The sequence below is a fragment of the Alosa alosa genome, chromosome 11, assembly GCF_017589495.1.
Source record: "Alosa alosa isolate M-15738 ecotype Scorff River chromosome 11, AALO_Geno_1.1, whole genome shotgun sequence".
In the NCBI taxonomy this organism is placed as follows: Eukaryota; Metazoa; Chordata; class Actinopteri; order Clupeiformes; family Clupeidae; genus Alosa; species Alosa alosa.
Window position 1 is genome coordinate 16,898,014 of NC_063199.1, and position 18,130 is coordinate 16,916,143.

An 18,130-nucleotide genomic window follows, 5' to 3' on the forward strand; every position below is an offset into this window, starting at 1 on the left:
TGAGTGTGCATGCGTGTGTGCGCGTGCGTGCGTACGTGCATGTGTGTGCGCGTGTGTGCGTGTGTGCGTGCGCGTGTGTGGCACAATCAATACTCTGACATCATGCAGCTGGCCGCTGAGCCAACCAAGCTGTGGTTATTTGGTGTTGTGCTGTTCCTCCAGCACCACTGACTACTCTCTCCCTGATCATTCACCGGAGCTCAGAACAATGTGATTGATGTCCCTCTGCCCTCCCCCTCACGGCTTTAGATGTCATGGTAACAGGGCATGCGGAGTAATTGCATCACTCTCTATGAAGTCATGGGGCGAGGGACGGTCCCACCACACTCACACAGGCACAGCCACACACACACACAGGCACAGCCACACACACACACACACACAGGCACACACACACACACACACACACACACACACATGTGCACAGCTCCACAGAAACACTTACAAAGTAGCAAAAACACATATTTCCTCATTCTCCCCTCATTCCACCCTCATTCTCTCACTCTCTCCTCTCATTTCCCTCTCTCTTTCTCTCTGCCCCACTCTTACTCCTTTCTCTTTATCTGTTTTCTCTCCCTTTTGCCCTTGCTTGCTCTCCCCCCTCACACCTCCTCTCTCTCTCTTTCTCTCTCTCCCTCTCTCTCTCTCTCTCATTAGAGAGGGCGGTAGGGAGGAAGAGCTCATGGGAGGCTTGTGGCCATGGAGACTGATGTGTGACTGGTAAACATGGAGACAGGGACCTGAGCTGTGGCACACCAGGGGGCTGAGATGAGGTGACCAGGAGCTGTAGGAAGGATGCGGAGAGGAGAGAAGAAGAGAAGAGAGGAGAGGGGAGAAGAAGAGAGGATAGGAGAGAAGAAAAGAGGAGAGGAAAGGAAAGGGAAGAGAGAGGAGAGGAGAGAGGAAAGGAGAGGAGTGAGAGGAGAGGAAAGTAAGTAAGTAAGTATAATACTCTTTTGATCCCGTGAGGGAAATTTGGTCTCTGCATTTATCCCAATCCGTGAATTAGTGAAACACACTCAGCACACAGTGAGGTGAAGCACACACTAATCCTGGGCGCAGTGAGCTGCCTGCAACAACAAGCTCGGGGAGCAGTGAGGGGTTAGGTGCCTTGCTCAAGGGCACTTCAGCCGCTTTCTACTGGTCGGGGTTCGAACCGGCAACCCTCCGGTTACAAGTCTGAAGCGCTAACCAGTGGGCCACGGCTGCCCCAAAAGAAGAGGAGAGAAGAGAAGAGAGGAGAAAGGGAAATGCAGGAGAACACTGAGGAGGTGGACAGGAGGGGCATGTGAAGAAAAGGAAGAAAAGACTGATAAGGAAAGAGGAGGTGAAGAGAGTGAAGGAGGAGAGGGAAAGAGGAGGTGAAGAGAGTGAAGGAGGAGAGGGGAAAGATGAGGATTAAGGAGTGCAGCGAGGGGTAAGAAGGGCAGAGAAGAGAGAGGGGAAAAATGACAGAGAAAGTGCGAGTGAGTACTGTGTCTTACTGCAGAAGAATAACATGTAAACAGTAATGTGACTTTGCCTTCTTAAATCTCTAATGAGGAGTCATTGTGTCAGACACCCGACACCTGCAGTCTCATTTTGTGGAGCCATACTGTAGCTCAAAGGTCCTTGAGGCGGTGTACTGATACTGACTGCAGTAAAAGAGCATCAGTGAATTTAAAGGTTGATCTTATAATGCAGGAGAGATAGTGGCTAGCGGAGAGAATGATGGGTGATAGCGGTAAGATAGCTCATCACTGGATTTATAAACTGACTCACGGTGGAAGGAGACGCAGGTGTGTCTCCACTGACCCAGAAGAGCCATATTACACAGCTCTGTGACACACATACACACACACACACACTTGAACTTACAACTGTGTATTTTAATTGTATATAATTCAACACTGAGAAAGAGAGGGAAAAGTCCGCAACACCAGTATATGCTCCCAATAGTTATGATTTTATTACCGTGACGTTTCGGGGCAGCTCAAGCCCTTCATCAGACGAAACGTCACAGTAATAAAATCATAACTATTGGGAGCATATACTGGTGGTGCCACCACATAGGCTATTACATTTCTATTTTGTCGCTATTTCACGTAGGTATGGTCTTCTTTACTTACATGCAGCGACAGAAAACTCACATAACCTCTCCTTGTCCCGCTCTCACTCTCACACACACAAACACAACGGAGACTCCCCAGCCTAGGCTAGAATCAGAATACAAGATTGTTGCAGCACAGAATGAGCTCGGCGTTCACTAAAGGTTAGCATTATCAACACCACAGCGCAAATTAAGTTCAATAGGCTACTCATGCATGCAAATTAATTCGTTTGTTCTTATCACAACAGGGTCTACTCGCAGACACTACTGGTGATTGCAGTTAACATAGCTATCAAATCATCAACTCTGACATGCCCCCAATAAAAAAAAAATTGTGCCTTGGAAATTGCAAATGCCCCTTGTCACTGTACTTTTACATTTATAGACCCTTTAGGTCCACTGCTGTACAGCATCACATGACTGCAAAGCCAACGAGTAGTCATACCTCCATCATCAAGTTTTAGATGACACCCGATGATCTTGGGCCTGATTAGTAACAACAATGAACAGTTCTACTTGGATCAGGTTGATGAGGGTGGCACAGTGGTGTCAATCTAACAGCTTGACACTGAATATCAATAAAACCAAAGGAAATGGTAAGTGGATTACAGAAGGCAGCAGCAGAACTACAGTTACACCCCCACTAATGATCAGCCGGGCAACCTGTAGAGAGAGTCACAAGTTTAAATACCTTGGTGTCCACATTACTGAAGACTTAACATGGACTGTTAACACTCAATATGTTCTGAAGAAGTCCAGACAATCGACTCTACTTCCTTAATCAGCTAAAAGGGAAATTCAAAGTTTCTACATCCATCATGAAGGCCTTCTACACTTCAGCGGTTGAGAGTGTGTTCTAACTGGTAGCATCATCACCTGGTATGGGAACTCCACAGTTAGAGATTGTAGTACTCTGCAGAGAGTAGTCTCAGCTGAGCGTGCTATAAAACTCAACTCCCTGCTCTACAAGATATCTATTCAGAAGAGTACTCCTAAGAGCCCAAAAGATTCTGAAGGACTCTTCTCATCCTAACAATGGATTATTCCTACGCTGAAATCAAGAAGGCGCCTGTGTAGTCACAAAGCCAGAACTGAGAGACTCAGGAGAAGTTTTTATCCCAGGCCATCCAACTCTGAACTCACACTATACTGACTTTGCACACATTCACTCCTCAGCACTCTCAAACATTTCCCAACTCTGAACTCACACTATACTGACTTTGCACTCATTCACTCCTCAGCACTCATGACCCCCCCCACATACACACACACACACACACCCACACACACCTACAAGACTTTTAGCACTTTTACATCCCTCTCCTATGCTGGGACCTTTTATTTATTTTCTTATTTCATCACATGCACAAACACACACACACACACACACACACACACACACACACACACATATCTGACTTTCTCCAACTTTTGCACACTTTTTTATTTATTATTTTTGATTTCTCCTCCATCTACCCATGTCCTTGATTGCCCTAGCCTTTCTGCCCCCCCACCCCCACCCCACCCCATCCCCAACACACACACTTACATCATCACTGTCATCACTTCACATACATACAGCACTCCTCCTCTACATACTTGCTGCACACTGCCCCACATACACAGCACATTGTCTTCAGGATCTTCTCCAACACACATCCTCTACATACTTACAGCACACTGCCCCCCACCTACCCACACACACACACACACACACACACACACACAGTCACTGCTCCACTCCTCCCAGCCCACACACATCTTCACTGTCATCACTCCACATACATTACATACAGTACTCTGCTTGCAATAGTAAGTCCCTGACCCCCAACACACACACACTTACATCATCACTGTCATCACTTCACATACATACAGCACTGCTTGCTACAGTAAGCCTCCTCTACATACTTGCTGCACACTGCCCCCCCACATACACAGCACATTGTCTTCTGGATCTTCTCCAACACACATCCTCTACATGCTTACAGCACACTGCCCCCACCTACCCACCTACACACACTACACACACACACACACACACAGTCACTGCTCCACTCCCTCCCACACACACATCTTCACTGTCATCACTCACATACATTACATACAGTACTCTGCTTGCAATGGTGGGTCCCTGCCCCCTACATACACAGCACATTATTCATCAGGGAAGCTTCTCAACATATCCCAACATACTTAGCAGCACACACTGCCCCCCCCAATACAGCACATTGTCTCATGAGGAAGCTTCTCCAACACACATATTGCACACTGCCCTCTCCCACATACACAGCACACTATCCCATCTCCCCTGTCATCCCCAACACACACACCATCACCCACATACATACAGCACTTGGGTTACATACTGAGGCTGCACACTGCCCCCCCCCCACATCCTTGTCTTCTTGTTTTTCCCAACACACATCCTCTACATACTTACAGCACACTGTTGTGCCCCCCACACACACACTACACACACACACCCCACACAGTTACCTGCAGCCCTTTGCCACTTAATCTACTAAACTGTCCACTACATTACATACAGTACTCTTGCTTGCAATAGTTAAGTCCCTGACACACAACACACACACTTACATCATCACTGTCATCACTTCACATACATACAGCACACTGTTTAAGCAGCACATACTCCTTGCTGCACTGCCCCCCACATACACAGCACATTGTCTCTTTGTGGATCTCCTCCAACACACATCCCTCTACATACTTACAGCACACTGCCCCCACCTACCCACCTACACACTACACACACACACACACACAGTCACTGCTCCACTCCCCTCCACACACACACACACATTCACTGTCATCACTACACATACATTTGGCATACAGTACTCTGCTTGCAATAGTAAGTCCCTGCCCCCATACACACACATTATTTCATCAGGAAGTTACTTACAGCACACACTGCCCCCAATACACAGCACATTGTCTCATGAGGGGAAGCCAACACACATATTGCACACTGCCCCTCTCCCCACATACACAGCACACTATCCCATCTCCCCCTGTCATCCCCCAACAACACACACACCAAGACCCCTGGTAGTTAGGTTAGCCCCTTGAGTCAGTGGATCTGCCCAAGGTTTCTTCCTTGGTAAGGGAGTTTTTCCTTGCCCCTGTTGCTCTTGGTGCTCCCTTGTTGGTGCCCCCCACCCAATCCCAATCCCTCCCCCACCTTTTTTATGCAGCCCTTTGCCACTTAATCTACTAAACCCTCTTCTACTGCACTTTTTTACCCCCATTAATGCACAAAAATAGGCTGGACACCAGACATAATTTCACTGCATTTCTTACTTCCAGTAACTATATGCATGTGACAATAAACTTCCTTGTATCCTTGTATCCTTGTATCCTTTCAAGAGAGTTCCATTATCAGCATCATAGTTGGCCCCACAAGACTTCCGTTTTAACATTCCATATGTTATCTTAATGCAGAGGAAGTAGATTGGGGCGCAAATAGAACGTTCAAGCATTGTTTTTGTTTTTATTGTTGAAAGGGCCCATACTACCTTCTACTGAGCATAGTAGGATGGGAAAGAAGAGGAAAAGAGTGATGAAGAAATGAAAAGACAAAATTAGCCCAGGTAGCCTACTGTTGCTGTGTTAAGCTCTGTAGTAAGAGCTTAACACAGCAACAGTAAGATCTGTATTCCCTAACACACATTGTTCTGTGTTTTATTATTCATAAGCAGCACACTCTTATTTCTGGTATTTTGATTTGCTCATGTGAACTTCCCTTAAGATTTATTCCTGAAATAGTAGGCCTATGTGAATAAAAAACACTAGGCTCTATGATTGATAGTACAGAGACCTAAATAAATGTTAGTTTAAAATGATAACCAAATTATATCTGACAGGTATCAATCCAACTTGTAAGCTAGAGTATCCCTATAGATTTTACCTCTCCAAACAACCCTGATAAACTTCTGTATCTTCCACTTTTCATTATTTATATACTCTAATGACATATGTAACATTAAGACTAGGGATGTAATACAAAGAAAAAAACTGATGAAGTGTTCTCAACTTCATGTTTAAATATAGAAGATGCTTTTCTCTCCACTAACAATAACAAGACACTCCTCTCTCTTATCAGAGATACCACTCAAGGTTGCTCTGAAATGCACATGAATATGTTACCATTGAATGTTACCATTCATGAATATGTTACCATTCATTTCATGGTGTCTCTAAGTAGGCCAGGTGGAAGCACAAAAGCATTCTATAGTACTCATAAACATGTAATAAATACTTTATTAATACCCAGATTTAGGCACAGAAAATTTGCCTCAGGAACTGCAGACAAAAAACAAAGATTTTAGCCCTGTAAATAACAATAAAGATAAGTGATCTTACATTATCGACCAGTGAGTTATTCTCATTAATTGGGCAGCTTGCACATCCACGTGCTCCGGGACTGATAATATGCACTCATTCCAGTAATTGTGAATGAGCAGTGTGGGACAACAGGAGTATAAATTGGAGCCTTGTCCTGGTATGTTATAGCACACCCTCCCTCCTCTGCTCCACAATGAACCTGGCCTGAGATCTCACAGAGCTTTAAATCATTGATATCATGGAGGCAATGAAGACGAGAGAGGAAAAGATAAAGTGAGAGACAATGGGAACGGGGGTGGGGGCAATAGAACACACTTGAGAAAGAATAGCAGCCTACAGCTTGATCTACGCCATGAGCAGAGAGGCACATATGAATGAAATACACATCCCTCTAAAAAGGCCAGAGCAGGACACCATGAAGCGGAAAACACTGCACTGATACCCCAGGTACTTTATTTAAGATGCAATCAGTGCTTTGACCTTCAGCTGCACTATTAGAGCGACTGTGAGATCCACAACAGTAAAGGTGAGGACTTCACTCAACACTAATGAAGTAATTTGCTGAGGTGGGCAACAACTGTGATGTCTTTGCCCCTGACAAAATGAAAAAAGAAAAGTTGTTTTTCCACAAAGGTGATTTTAAAATAGGTGTTATGAGAACAAATGACGGTTGTAATTCATGAATGACCTTGTTATTGAGGAGTTCCGAGTTTTGTGTCCTTTTGTTCAAAGGTTTTTAGATTTAACTAGTAGCGTATGGCGCCACCTGCTGGCAACACCTAATTAGTACAGGTAGTTCAATCAAAGATAGTTACCCTAGTGACTCAAAATAATAAGAAAGGCCTGTAGTTCTGCAGAATGTGGATTGTGTAACTATTTAGAATATAAATTATTGCCAAGGTTCGGCAGAATAGTGTTTGGTTTTGCTCATTCTTGTTATTATCTTTAGTCTACCACTATGACCCTATTTCCTTGAGAACTGTTAAAGAAAGGATCTTCAATCCGAGGGACTTTGCCATTTAAAAATAAAGGGTAGGCTAAATGAAAATGAATGATTAGCTTTAGTGGAGTTGTAGCCTCGCCTAGGCCCTACAGTTATTTCCAAACTACATTGATATAGGCTAAAACACCATTCAGCCAAGCCGACTGCCTCAAATAGAGATTTTAGTAGCCTAAAGCAATATCATTTTTACTCTCCTGATCTGTCTATGTTAGTCTTTGTGCATTAACGTTTGGTTACTGAAAACATAAGCTAATGAAGAAAACTTATTAGACCTTCAATATTCAAAACATAGGCCTATAGTATAGCCTATATGCTAATTTTATGTTGCTTTCTGTTGACATGCAAATTTTCTTGTAATAGGCCTTTTTTTTTTGCATTAACTTGCCATGCCTTTGAAAACAGTTTTGGTTTCATAACCCACGAGCAAATAATTGATATATTGACTTTCGCTTGAACAAAAAAAGTATGCCGAGTGACCCTTTCCTTTTCTTGAATGGCCAAGTGTCAGGTCTGTTTTGTGGAAGTAAAATTCACTGTTTACAATATTTTCCGATGCATGACGGGAGGAAAGTGATTGACACGGCGGCCATTTTGCCGCTCTGCTCTGGCCATTGTGTGAGAGATAGTAAATACTGACAGTACAGACAAGCACTACACATTTTTCTCAGCGGAAAAGTGTTTAAATTCTCCCAAGGTAAGTGGCATAATGTATCGTGATTTCTTTGAAAAGTCACTTTTAAAAGCTTTGGGGCACTTTTGGTGTGGTTATTTTTCTTTTTAAGTGGAGAAAATGTTATATTTTCATCGTGTAAGAAAGAGAAATCCGTCGGCGAGACGCTGGCAGAGAAAATAGGCTCTCTACTTCCAGTCGAGGAAGACAGAAAATCCGTCCCAGTATGTGCATGTTTGCTTCGATCGTTCTCTGTAAAGCTGTGTTCGACACCGCTTCAAATAAGCATTTTGCATACCTCTGATGCATGTACTTAGTTTCTGCTTGTTTTCTGGTTGATGCATTCAGCCGTTCTTAATATTTTTAAAAAACTTCGTGCCGTCACCGAGCGTGCATATCTACAGCTTCCCTTCAGTTGCCGTTCAAATTGCGGCCATAATCTTGCGGTTAAAGGCGGAACTTTTGTGAGATGATCCGCCCTACTATTCACATGGGCATTTCTGATTGGCGCAGAAAGAGTCAGCCTCCATGCCATTGGATAGCATTGTGTTGATATTATTCAGGCCAATTCCATTCGCTAAAAGGGATTTGATTGATGGAGATTGGCCTTGCGCCTGCTTTTTTTTCTTCTTCTGACAGAGGCACTTGCCTGAAATAGTATTTGGGGTCACAACTTAACATAGTTGTGCTGTGCTGTTCCACATTCAGTGTCTTAATTGGATTGTATTGGCAGACCACTTATATATATAAATAACTTGTAATGACATAACGACAAAACACAGTGTAGTATTTATTTGTACTCCTTGTGTGGTTTGGAATGATATAACATATTATTGTATGTCTTATTACACCATAGGAAGTATTTGACTTAAGGCATTCAATAATTTAAAAATAATCAAGTAATTGAAGTGTACATATTTGTTAGCTGATGGTAGCTGAGTAATAAAACCTAATTTAACAGGAGTCAGACTTGTCAGTCATGTACAGGGATCTGCTGTGAGGAGCTGTCAGTCTTGCTTTCTGGTCGTCTGAAGAAGTTAGCTCTTGTGCCCTTAGCAGTTATCACAGATATCAGCCACTCCTAACAGGACCTGAAGTTTTCGATGCCTCCTCCTTCTCAAACCCTCCCCTAAACTCAGCCTATTCTACTCACCGTCACCTTTTCTGATTGCCTCAGGTGAGCAGAAAAAGACATGGCTCGTACCAAGCAGACCGCCCGTAAGTCTACTGGAGGCAAAGCCCCCCGTAAGCAGCTGGCCACCAAAGCTGCCCGCAAGAGTGCGCCATCTACTGGTGGGGTAAAGAAGCCCCATCGTTACAGGTGAGTCATGACCCAACCTATGTGTGTGTGTGTGTGTCTGTGAACTGGGCACCATGGCCAAATTCAAGTTGATGGTCTTGTTGAAAACACAGGAGAGAATAAGATTTGTGGTGATGCTCAAATAGACTGTGTGTGTTTCATAACAGTGTGGTGCCTTTAGGTTCTTCTTGGGCTTATGTTTCTGATGTTATCTGTGTTCCCCAGGCCTGGAACTGTGGCTCTGCGTGAGATCCGTCGGTACCAGAAGTCCACTGAGCTGCTGATCCGCAAGCTGCCCTTCCAGCGCCTGGTGAGGGAGATCGCTCAGGACTTCAAGACTGACCTCCGTTTCCAGAGCGCAGCCATTGGAGCTCTGCAGGTTTGTTCAAGTAGCTTACTCTGAATTGGTACACACACACACACACACACAAACACAAACACAAACACACACATACAAACACACTCACAGAGCCAGTATGTGTGCACGACGTTGCGTGCAAAGTAAAGACATGTAGTTTACAGAAAGAAATGTGGGATGACCAGAACGGGTGCAGTCACTGACTAAAGCGACTTTATGTAGGGATACTTAGATCATGTAAAAACAAGCTTGTAATAGATAGCAGAGATGTTGTCTACATGACAGTTTGCTTTCAGTTTATGCTGAGAGCATTTGAATGGCAAACCTCTATGCCAGTGCAAGTGTGGATGTATTCACTGGCTGAATAAACAACCAACCAGTGTTTACATGACACTTCTCCATCAGTGGCCATTTCTGTCATTTTCATTGTTACATGTTGTTGGTTTTGACACAGCTGTGTGTGTGTGCGTGCGTGTGTGCGTGCGTGTGTGCGCGTGTGTGTGTGTGTGTCTGTGTGTGTGTGTGTGTGTGTGTGTTTCTGCAGGAGGCCAGTGAGGCATACCTGGTGGGCCTGTTTGAGGACACCAACCTGTGTGCCATCCACGCCAAGCGTGTCACCATCATGCCCAAAGACATCCAGCTGGCTCGTCGTATCCGTGGGGAGCGTGCTTAAATGCACCCCCCACACCCACCTCCCCCATGGCCAATCCTCCTTCTCTTTCTTTTCCTCTTCACTGCCTCCCTCCTTCCTTCCTCACCCCTCCTCTGCCCTTATCCCTTCTTCTTGGTAGAGTTTAGAGTATCAGTGATCATGATGAGAGGTTGTGTATAAGTCCAGTCTCTTAGTCTCCGTCTGTGTCTGCCGCAGGCGGGTAGGGTACCTTTTATGTGCATGTAAAACAGGTGCTTCTGATCAGGGACTCACCCCAGCATGCAAGCACACACACAACACACACACACACACACACACACAGACAAACAGGTATGCAAGCACACACACATACACACTCAAACAAGAGCACGCGCACACAAGCGATTGGTGAGTAAACGAGGTTCTCATTAACACATCATCACGTTTATGTGCCAGAGAAGAGCTACCCTCGAAAGATCACACACAGAAACACACACACACACACACACACACACACACGCACACAGACACATTAACACATGCGTACACACACACCAGAGGGCCGAGTTGGGGTAAGGGCTGGGGCTAGTCTGCTAAAGGGGAGCGGTAACTTCCACAGCAGGGTGCTAAATTACACTAGCCCCGTCCTCCACTCAGGGTCTTTCATGGCTCAACCATTCTTCTGGCTCATCCTCTCTCACACACACACACACACACACACATGCACCAAGACAAGTATCCACAACACTCAGAATCCATCCCAATCGTCTTACCATCCGACACTGGGCTAGACAACACTTGACTAGAGTTCTATTCCTGTTGCTGTCATGTCCTCCCCCTCATCTCACACACACACACACACACACACACACTGTGTGGAGGGACAGCTCTTCTCTCATGGTGGTGGTGTTTGGTCCCTGATCAGCTGTGCATATTTAGTATTCAACTGCAGACCTGCATCTATTGGTTGAAAGTTGTTACTTAAAATATTGATGATTACTATAAATGTTGATATGGTGTCTTTTTTTTCTCTTTTTTATTATGATGCATTGCTTATACTTTTCTTTTTACCACTGTTAGCAGAAGAGCGTGATAAATCACATATATAATGTTTTTTTTTATTACTATTAAAATTATTTTCTGTTAAGTAGCAGCCGATCTTATTTCCCCCCTGTTTTACACTCTGGCAGCCACAGGGGGGCGCTATAACCCAGCATCTCATTCACTGTGTCACTGGTAATCAGTCATTAATACTCTTGCTCCCTTCCCCACACCCTCTATTTCAGATCGGCATTAGGTTTCACAAAAGTGTAGCAAAAAAAAGTTATGCTTACATTTAGTCTCTACATCCACTCTATATGTAGATTTGATTGTAGACTCCTGTTTTGTCATACTTGCGATACACAATATAACCTCATGTTGTAATTTCATTCTTTTTTTTTTTTGGTTTTCGGTATTTTCAGAAGTTTAAATAAGCTGATCTTTGTATTTTCAAATTTCTCATACTATGGTGGTAATAAATAGATGTTACACAAAATGCGCTTCTGTTTGTAATTACTCACAAGGCTCCCAACAATAAGCAGTTCATCACTGGTCTGCAGCCATGTTTGGGATTGCTTGATATGAATTTAGCATAGAATTAACAAAAAGGCTCATCTTTTCAATATGTCAGAAAGCATACATTCACTATCCTAACTAAATGTTGTGTTAGCTTGCAAATACCATTGAGATAGAGAGGAAACAAAAAAACATTGTCAGGAGATGTGACAATGTCTTGTGAGGAAATGCTGAAAACTTTGAAAAATCTTCACCATGACCTTAGTTGACAATTGGTGACATATTGCCTTTGGAAATATGTAGACAATACAGATAGTGAGTGAGAAGTGAAAGTGATTTTGCCAGCCACTGTATACGTAGCTGTAATTTGGTTGAAAGCTATTAGGGTTCCCACAGGTTCTTAAAATCCTTGAAAGTTTGCGAAATTTAAGAGAATGAAATCAAGGCCTTCAAAGTTTTTGAAAATAGACATATATAGGGGGGTCACCGAAAGTACCTGAATTGATATATTTAATGTTCGAAAAAGCCAGACACTCCATTGTCTGGCATTACAGTACCAGAGGTGTAATTAACCTGGTTCCCTGTCTCAAACTATGCTGCCTTGACTCTTTGAGTTTTAGGAGCTGGGCTTTGAAAGTCCTTGAAAAGTACTTGAATTGGATGTTTAAAAAGGTGTAAGAAACCTGTATTATGCATAGCCAAAATAGCCTTGAAAAAAAATTCCTAAGAGGATGAGCAGTGTAGCCTACTTGTTGATTTCCTTCACAAGAAGGTCTGTCTTTTCTCTTAGCAATCTCACCTTACAAAAGGGCAGTTGTGAGAGGTCCATTGTTTGAGCGAGAGTACCGTCCACTCAGGCAGGTTGAATTTTCAAGGCAAGTTTAAAATTCTCCACAGCTGCAAAGTATTCTTTTTTATTGTTATTTAAATTGTCTGAACATTCTTCATGAAAGCGCTCACACAAACACATTGTAGAACAAAAGTACACAGAAATACTAATAACATTCTGTCACACATGCTAGACTTTTTATTATATTTATTTATGTATTCTATTTTTTTTATTTACTTTACTTATTTCGTTCATTTATTCATTCATAGTTATTTTATTAATTTACTGAAATAGCAGTGTGAAGCATTGTGTCATGGGGCATTTCAGAACCTGGGCCAGCATGGATATACAGCATATAGCCTACTACATTAGGTCCCAGTGTTGTGGCTCCCCCTGGACAGCATGTCTTCCATCTGTGCCTGCTCTGCATACCTACTGCACCCGTCTGTGTCACTCCTGATTATCTCCTGATTGGACACACGTGATTAGCTGATCCACAGTGCTGTGAGTACACCGTGTTAATTAGCAGTCCTCGGACTTAGAGCAGACGGGAGCTATGCCAAGCAGGTAGGCACTACTAGGCCACACTACAAGGGAGGGGTGTGGGTGGTAAGGGTGACCCCACCAACATTATGATTATCAATATTGTTAATAATATTTGTAAAAGCAGCCCTGCGGGTGAGTCCCAGTGCCCTTGAATGTTTAAGAGGAGTTGTTCATTGCTAGATTCAAAAGGGGTCATGTTGAGTTATGCTGCTGAGAGGAGCCCACATGATGGCTGCCTGAGGAATATCTAGAAAGCAGCACAAAATATGTGTGATTATCCATAAAACCTGTCTGGATGTGGTTGTGAGAAGAGGTTTAATGAAACACATAACCCTGAGGTACATGACAAGTCACATTTATTTGTATAACCCTTTTAAAGGCAAGAGTAAGAGTTACCAAAGTGCTTTTCAAAATAAGAAAAGAAACTGCAAAACTCATGCATTTAAAATAAATACTAACCCTGAGTTACCCAAAGTCGGTGCACCAGTCGGAACAACACCACAAGCTATTCACCCTTCACCTCACTGACCCCCTGGATGACCTTGCAGAGATGTCATCAGTCTTGAACCACCTGTCAGAGATAACAATGTGTTAATAAGCAGGGGGAAGGGGTGCACAAATCTGCTGACTTTTTCCAAACCAGCTTAGCAGAAGCCAAGAAGGCCTTTTCTTAAAGAGGGGTTTTCGTTGCCCGTCACTGCAACATTCTTTTAAAAAAAATTCATTGAGGGAAGGCCCTCTGGTTTATTTTCCTTTTTTTCCCCTTGCCACAAAATCATCAGCCTTCTGAAAACTTAGGTGGAGTCAGTGATTGCGCAGTAAGTCACATTTGTTTATGTTTGTGTTTATATTTAAATATATTAGCAGATGCGTTTTCCCAAAACAACATATTTTAACCAAGGACCAAATGAAACACACCAGCACAACCCTCCTTTCAGTATTCCCAGAGAAACTCCACATAAACTTTCATTTTTGTTTGGGGGACAGGCTGCCCCCACTTTCTTTCTTTTCAATTTTCGGGCTGCATACAGAGACCGTTTTTTTTACAGTCCTCATGGAATGGGCAGCTAGTGGTCGTGAGGAGATGATTGCGGAATGTGACTGTTGTGGGCATGTTATTGGCATGTTATAGGCATGTTATAGGCATGTTATGGGCTTCAATTTGCATACGACTGCTGACTGAACCTTTAAATTCAAATATATTTTACATGATTGATTATGTAATTAATTGAGAGTATATGTCCAATAACGTACAACCCCTCTTCAACCCCCTGGGCCATGCCTCTGTCTGTATACCCTGTCTCCAAGACACAGGTGAAGTGTGGACCAAAGGAAGACCATGATGGTGAGGAATGACAGAGCCCGGAGAAATCTGGGTACGTGTTAGTTGACAGGAAAGATTTAGTTGCTTGTGCTATTGGTTGCTGGCCGATCAACATGGTGCCGCTTGACAACAGCATTGCACAATTGACTCTAGCCAGCCGCATCATTGATCATTTCAAATCAGTAGTTTGTATGAAAATGACTGGCATTTCTGTCAGAGTGTCCGTCCGTCCACCTGAAGTGTACTGGTAGTGTTGTTTTGGTGAGTGCTGTGTAAGCTTTTTGGTAGCTTGACCGAACATGCCTCCACCAGAAGTTTCTTGAAATTAACAGCAATATTTAAGCCTGAAAATGCACACGCATGCATGCACACACACAAACATACACACACACACACACACACACACACACACACACATTTATATAGGTCTGTAGTTATTCAACACATGGACAAACAACTCTCGCTCTCGTACACAAACACATACACACACACACACACTCTCTCTCTCTCTCTCTCTCCCACACACACACACACAAACACACACACACACACACGCAACTTCTCGGCCCTGGTCACATTGCATGCATGTATTGAGGTCAGGGTAGGATTAGGGTGTACTCTCTGCGGCAGCAGCAGAGAGGAGGAGGAGGAGGAGGAGTGTGTGTGTGTGTGTGTTTGTGTGAGTGTGTTTTGTGTGATGTGTGTGTTTGTGTGAGTGTGTGTGTGTGTGTGTGTTTGTGAGTGTGAGCGTGTGTGTGTGCGCGTGGGTGGTTGTGGGTGTGGGGGTGGTGGTGGGTTAAGGGATAGAGGGACACACTCAACTCATCTCTGGCTGAGAGACGTGCAGAGACTATAAGGAGTCCTCCTCTTATGTGTACACTTTCCATTCGCGCACTATCACCCCCCACCCTCCTCTTATGTGTACACTTTCCATTCGTGCACTACTAACCCCCTTTAGTTTTAGTTCGGCCTAAGATATTTGAAATGGAGGCCTGGTGCAGCGTGCCCTAAAGTATCAAATCTGTAGAAATATTCACAGAATTCAGTTAAAGTCACTCTCAGTTCCAACTATGAAAATGTGTCATCTTTGTTTGGGTTTTAGTCCTGAACACTGTGTGTTATGTGGTAGCTAAATTACATTCTTATTTGGAAAAAATCTATGGAATTGTTTGAAGCTCACATCTTCTTACAGTAAGATGATTACAATAATATTATGCCTATTTCATTCAATGTCATGGGTTTAAATTCTTGAAACATCAAGCTAGTGATTTGTGAAACTTGAACAAATAGAGAATTTTGTATACTCCCTGCTGAAAAAAACAGCTAGAAACCAACTTGCTGGTAGCTTGTTTTAGCTGGTCTTTGCTGGTTTTCTTCCAGCTCTTGCTGGTCTTTGCTGGTGTAGCTGGTTGGTGTGACCAGCCTCTCTTGTGGGATACAGCTGGTGCAAGATGGTCATGCTGGTGACCAGCCTGTAAAGCTGGTCATGCTGGTTTGCTAGAATGACCAACATAAGATCATTTTAGCATGAAATATTAGCAGACTGAGCATATATATTTCAGCTACAGTATAATCTTCTTCTCTCAATGAACACATACATTCAAAACACCTTGAGCAGGACTGTCCAAACAAGTTTTAAAAGCTAGAGAGCTGGAGGGAAAAGACCAGGAGCATTGACATTGTTTTTTTGCTCTTTCATTCAAATGCATTTTAACTTCTTTTATTATCTTCATCCCTACTCATTTTACCTATTGTATGACTTTTACCATATTTAAATTCTTATATTTGCTTATACTTGCCATTTTGTTCTTTCATTCTTATCTAGTTATCTCACTTATTGTATTACTTTTACTTTATCTATTGTTGAAATCGTATTATACTTTTACTTCATTTATTGGTCATTATCTGCTTGGGTTTCCATTTTACATTTCATCCATTTTACTACTGTCTGTGTAAGGCATAACTGCCTTAGTACGAGATGTGCTATGTAAATAAAACTGCCTTGCCTTGCCATAGATGGGGAATGTGTTTTTTGAAGTGACGACTGTGTTTTTGAAATAATGTTGTTAGCAGAGACATGGAGGACAAGCACACAGTCAGTGGACTTGTATGTGTTGTGTGTATGAGTGTTATGGAAGATTTCACAGTTCCCCGCTTCCTCTTGATTTGACAACATACTCTGGTTAGCTCTGATGGTGACTGTAAGGAGTAAGCTGACGTGTATGTGTGAGTGAGTGAGCCACCACAGCATATTCATGTTTGTCCATTGGATCCTGAATCTGAATGAACAAGGTACGAACTTACAGTAAGATCACAGCTTTGTTTTTTTTCTGTGCAGATATGATGGGTTTGAGGGAAAATAGTGGAATGATGATCCTGTTGGACCACATTGAGTGGGGATGAGTCTCTGAACTGAGTCTAGTTGTTCATCTCAGAATTCTCTATTACCTGTGATTCCCCAAATGATCTAAAGGAATGACCAAACTCTGTAGGTTTATAGCAAGTTTAGAAGAACAGCAGTAATGGGGAGAAACATATGGCTAATAATTAGTAGAGTAGATATCCGTATAACACTCATGACAAGAGAAAAAGAGATGACGGAATGACTGCAATGTGTTTGAAAATGTTTGGGACATGATTAGAGAGTTTGATTGATAACACTAGATAGATGGAACAGATAGATAAATAGATAGATAGATAGATAGATAGATAGATAGATAGATAGATAGATAGATAGAGGAGGGGAGAGATGTAAGGCTGGGGGAGGGAAGGAGGGTGGCGTAATCTGTTGTAAGTCCTTTAGGGTGTATCAGAGGGGGTGTAAGAGGATTGCACTGCTCTCTGGGTCATCAGCAAAAATAGCCTCCACCCTTGCCGCTTGGGGCGGAGCCACACTCATAGCCTGTTAGACAGCAATATGGCTGACCAGACGTTTCCACGGCAACCGATTTAGGCCCCACCCTTGTGCTGACGTAGTCAGCTATTTGCTAATTGGTGGTGACTTCCACACATTTACTACCTCACTCTGTCTTAAGGACATGTTCAGATTGTTCTGAACCTGGAAACTACAGGTGGGACTCCTACTTGATTATATCAAACATTTCAATTAAAATGGATGTCCTTTTCTTTCTCAACAATGAAAAACAAAAACGCTGAAATTTACTCAGTTTAAAGGTGGCCTTTTCCAAGCTTTTGCCTGTTGCAGATAAGTTGCACTTAAAATCTTTCCCTCAACCATTAAGTTTTAACCTATTGAGGAGTGAATTCTTTTTCTGGCTCCTTCTAGAATTCTACGTAAACAATCTACAGGGAAAACATCTGAGGGTATCTGAGGATGCATCATAGTGCGGAACTCTCGGTTTGCGAATGTTCTAATCACATATTTGCGACCGTACTCCTCAACAGGTTAAAAAGTTGTGGGTTAAATCCTCAGCAAGGTGATGTCTTGTTTG

At 43.0% G+C, this 18,130-nt stretch overlaps 1 protein-coding gene across 1 annotated transcript; it reads left to right on the top strand.

The window, feature by feature from the left end:
- Positions 1-8,015: 8,015 nt before the first annotated feature.
- On the top strand, positions 8,016-11,959 carry h3f3c (H3 histone, family 3C). Its single transcript, XM_048258099.1, has 4 exons — positions 8,016-8,157; positions 9,311-9,454; positions 9,659-9,812; positions 10,336-11,959. Exons 2-4 carry the CDS (start codon positions 9,327-9,329, stop codon positions 10,462-10,464), a joined length of 411 nt encoding a protein of 136 aa, XP_048114056.1. The 5' UTR covers positions 8,016-8,157; positions 9,311-9,326; the 3' UTR covers positions 10,465-11,959.
- The last annotated feature ends 6,171 nt before the right edge of the window (positions 11,960-18,130 follow it).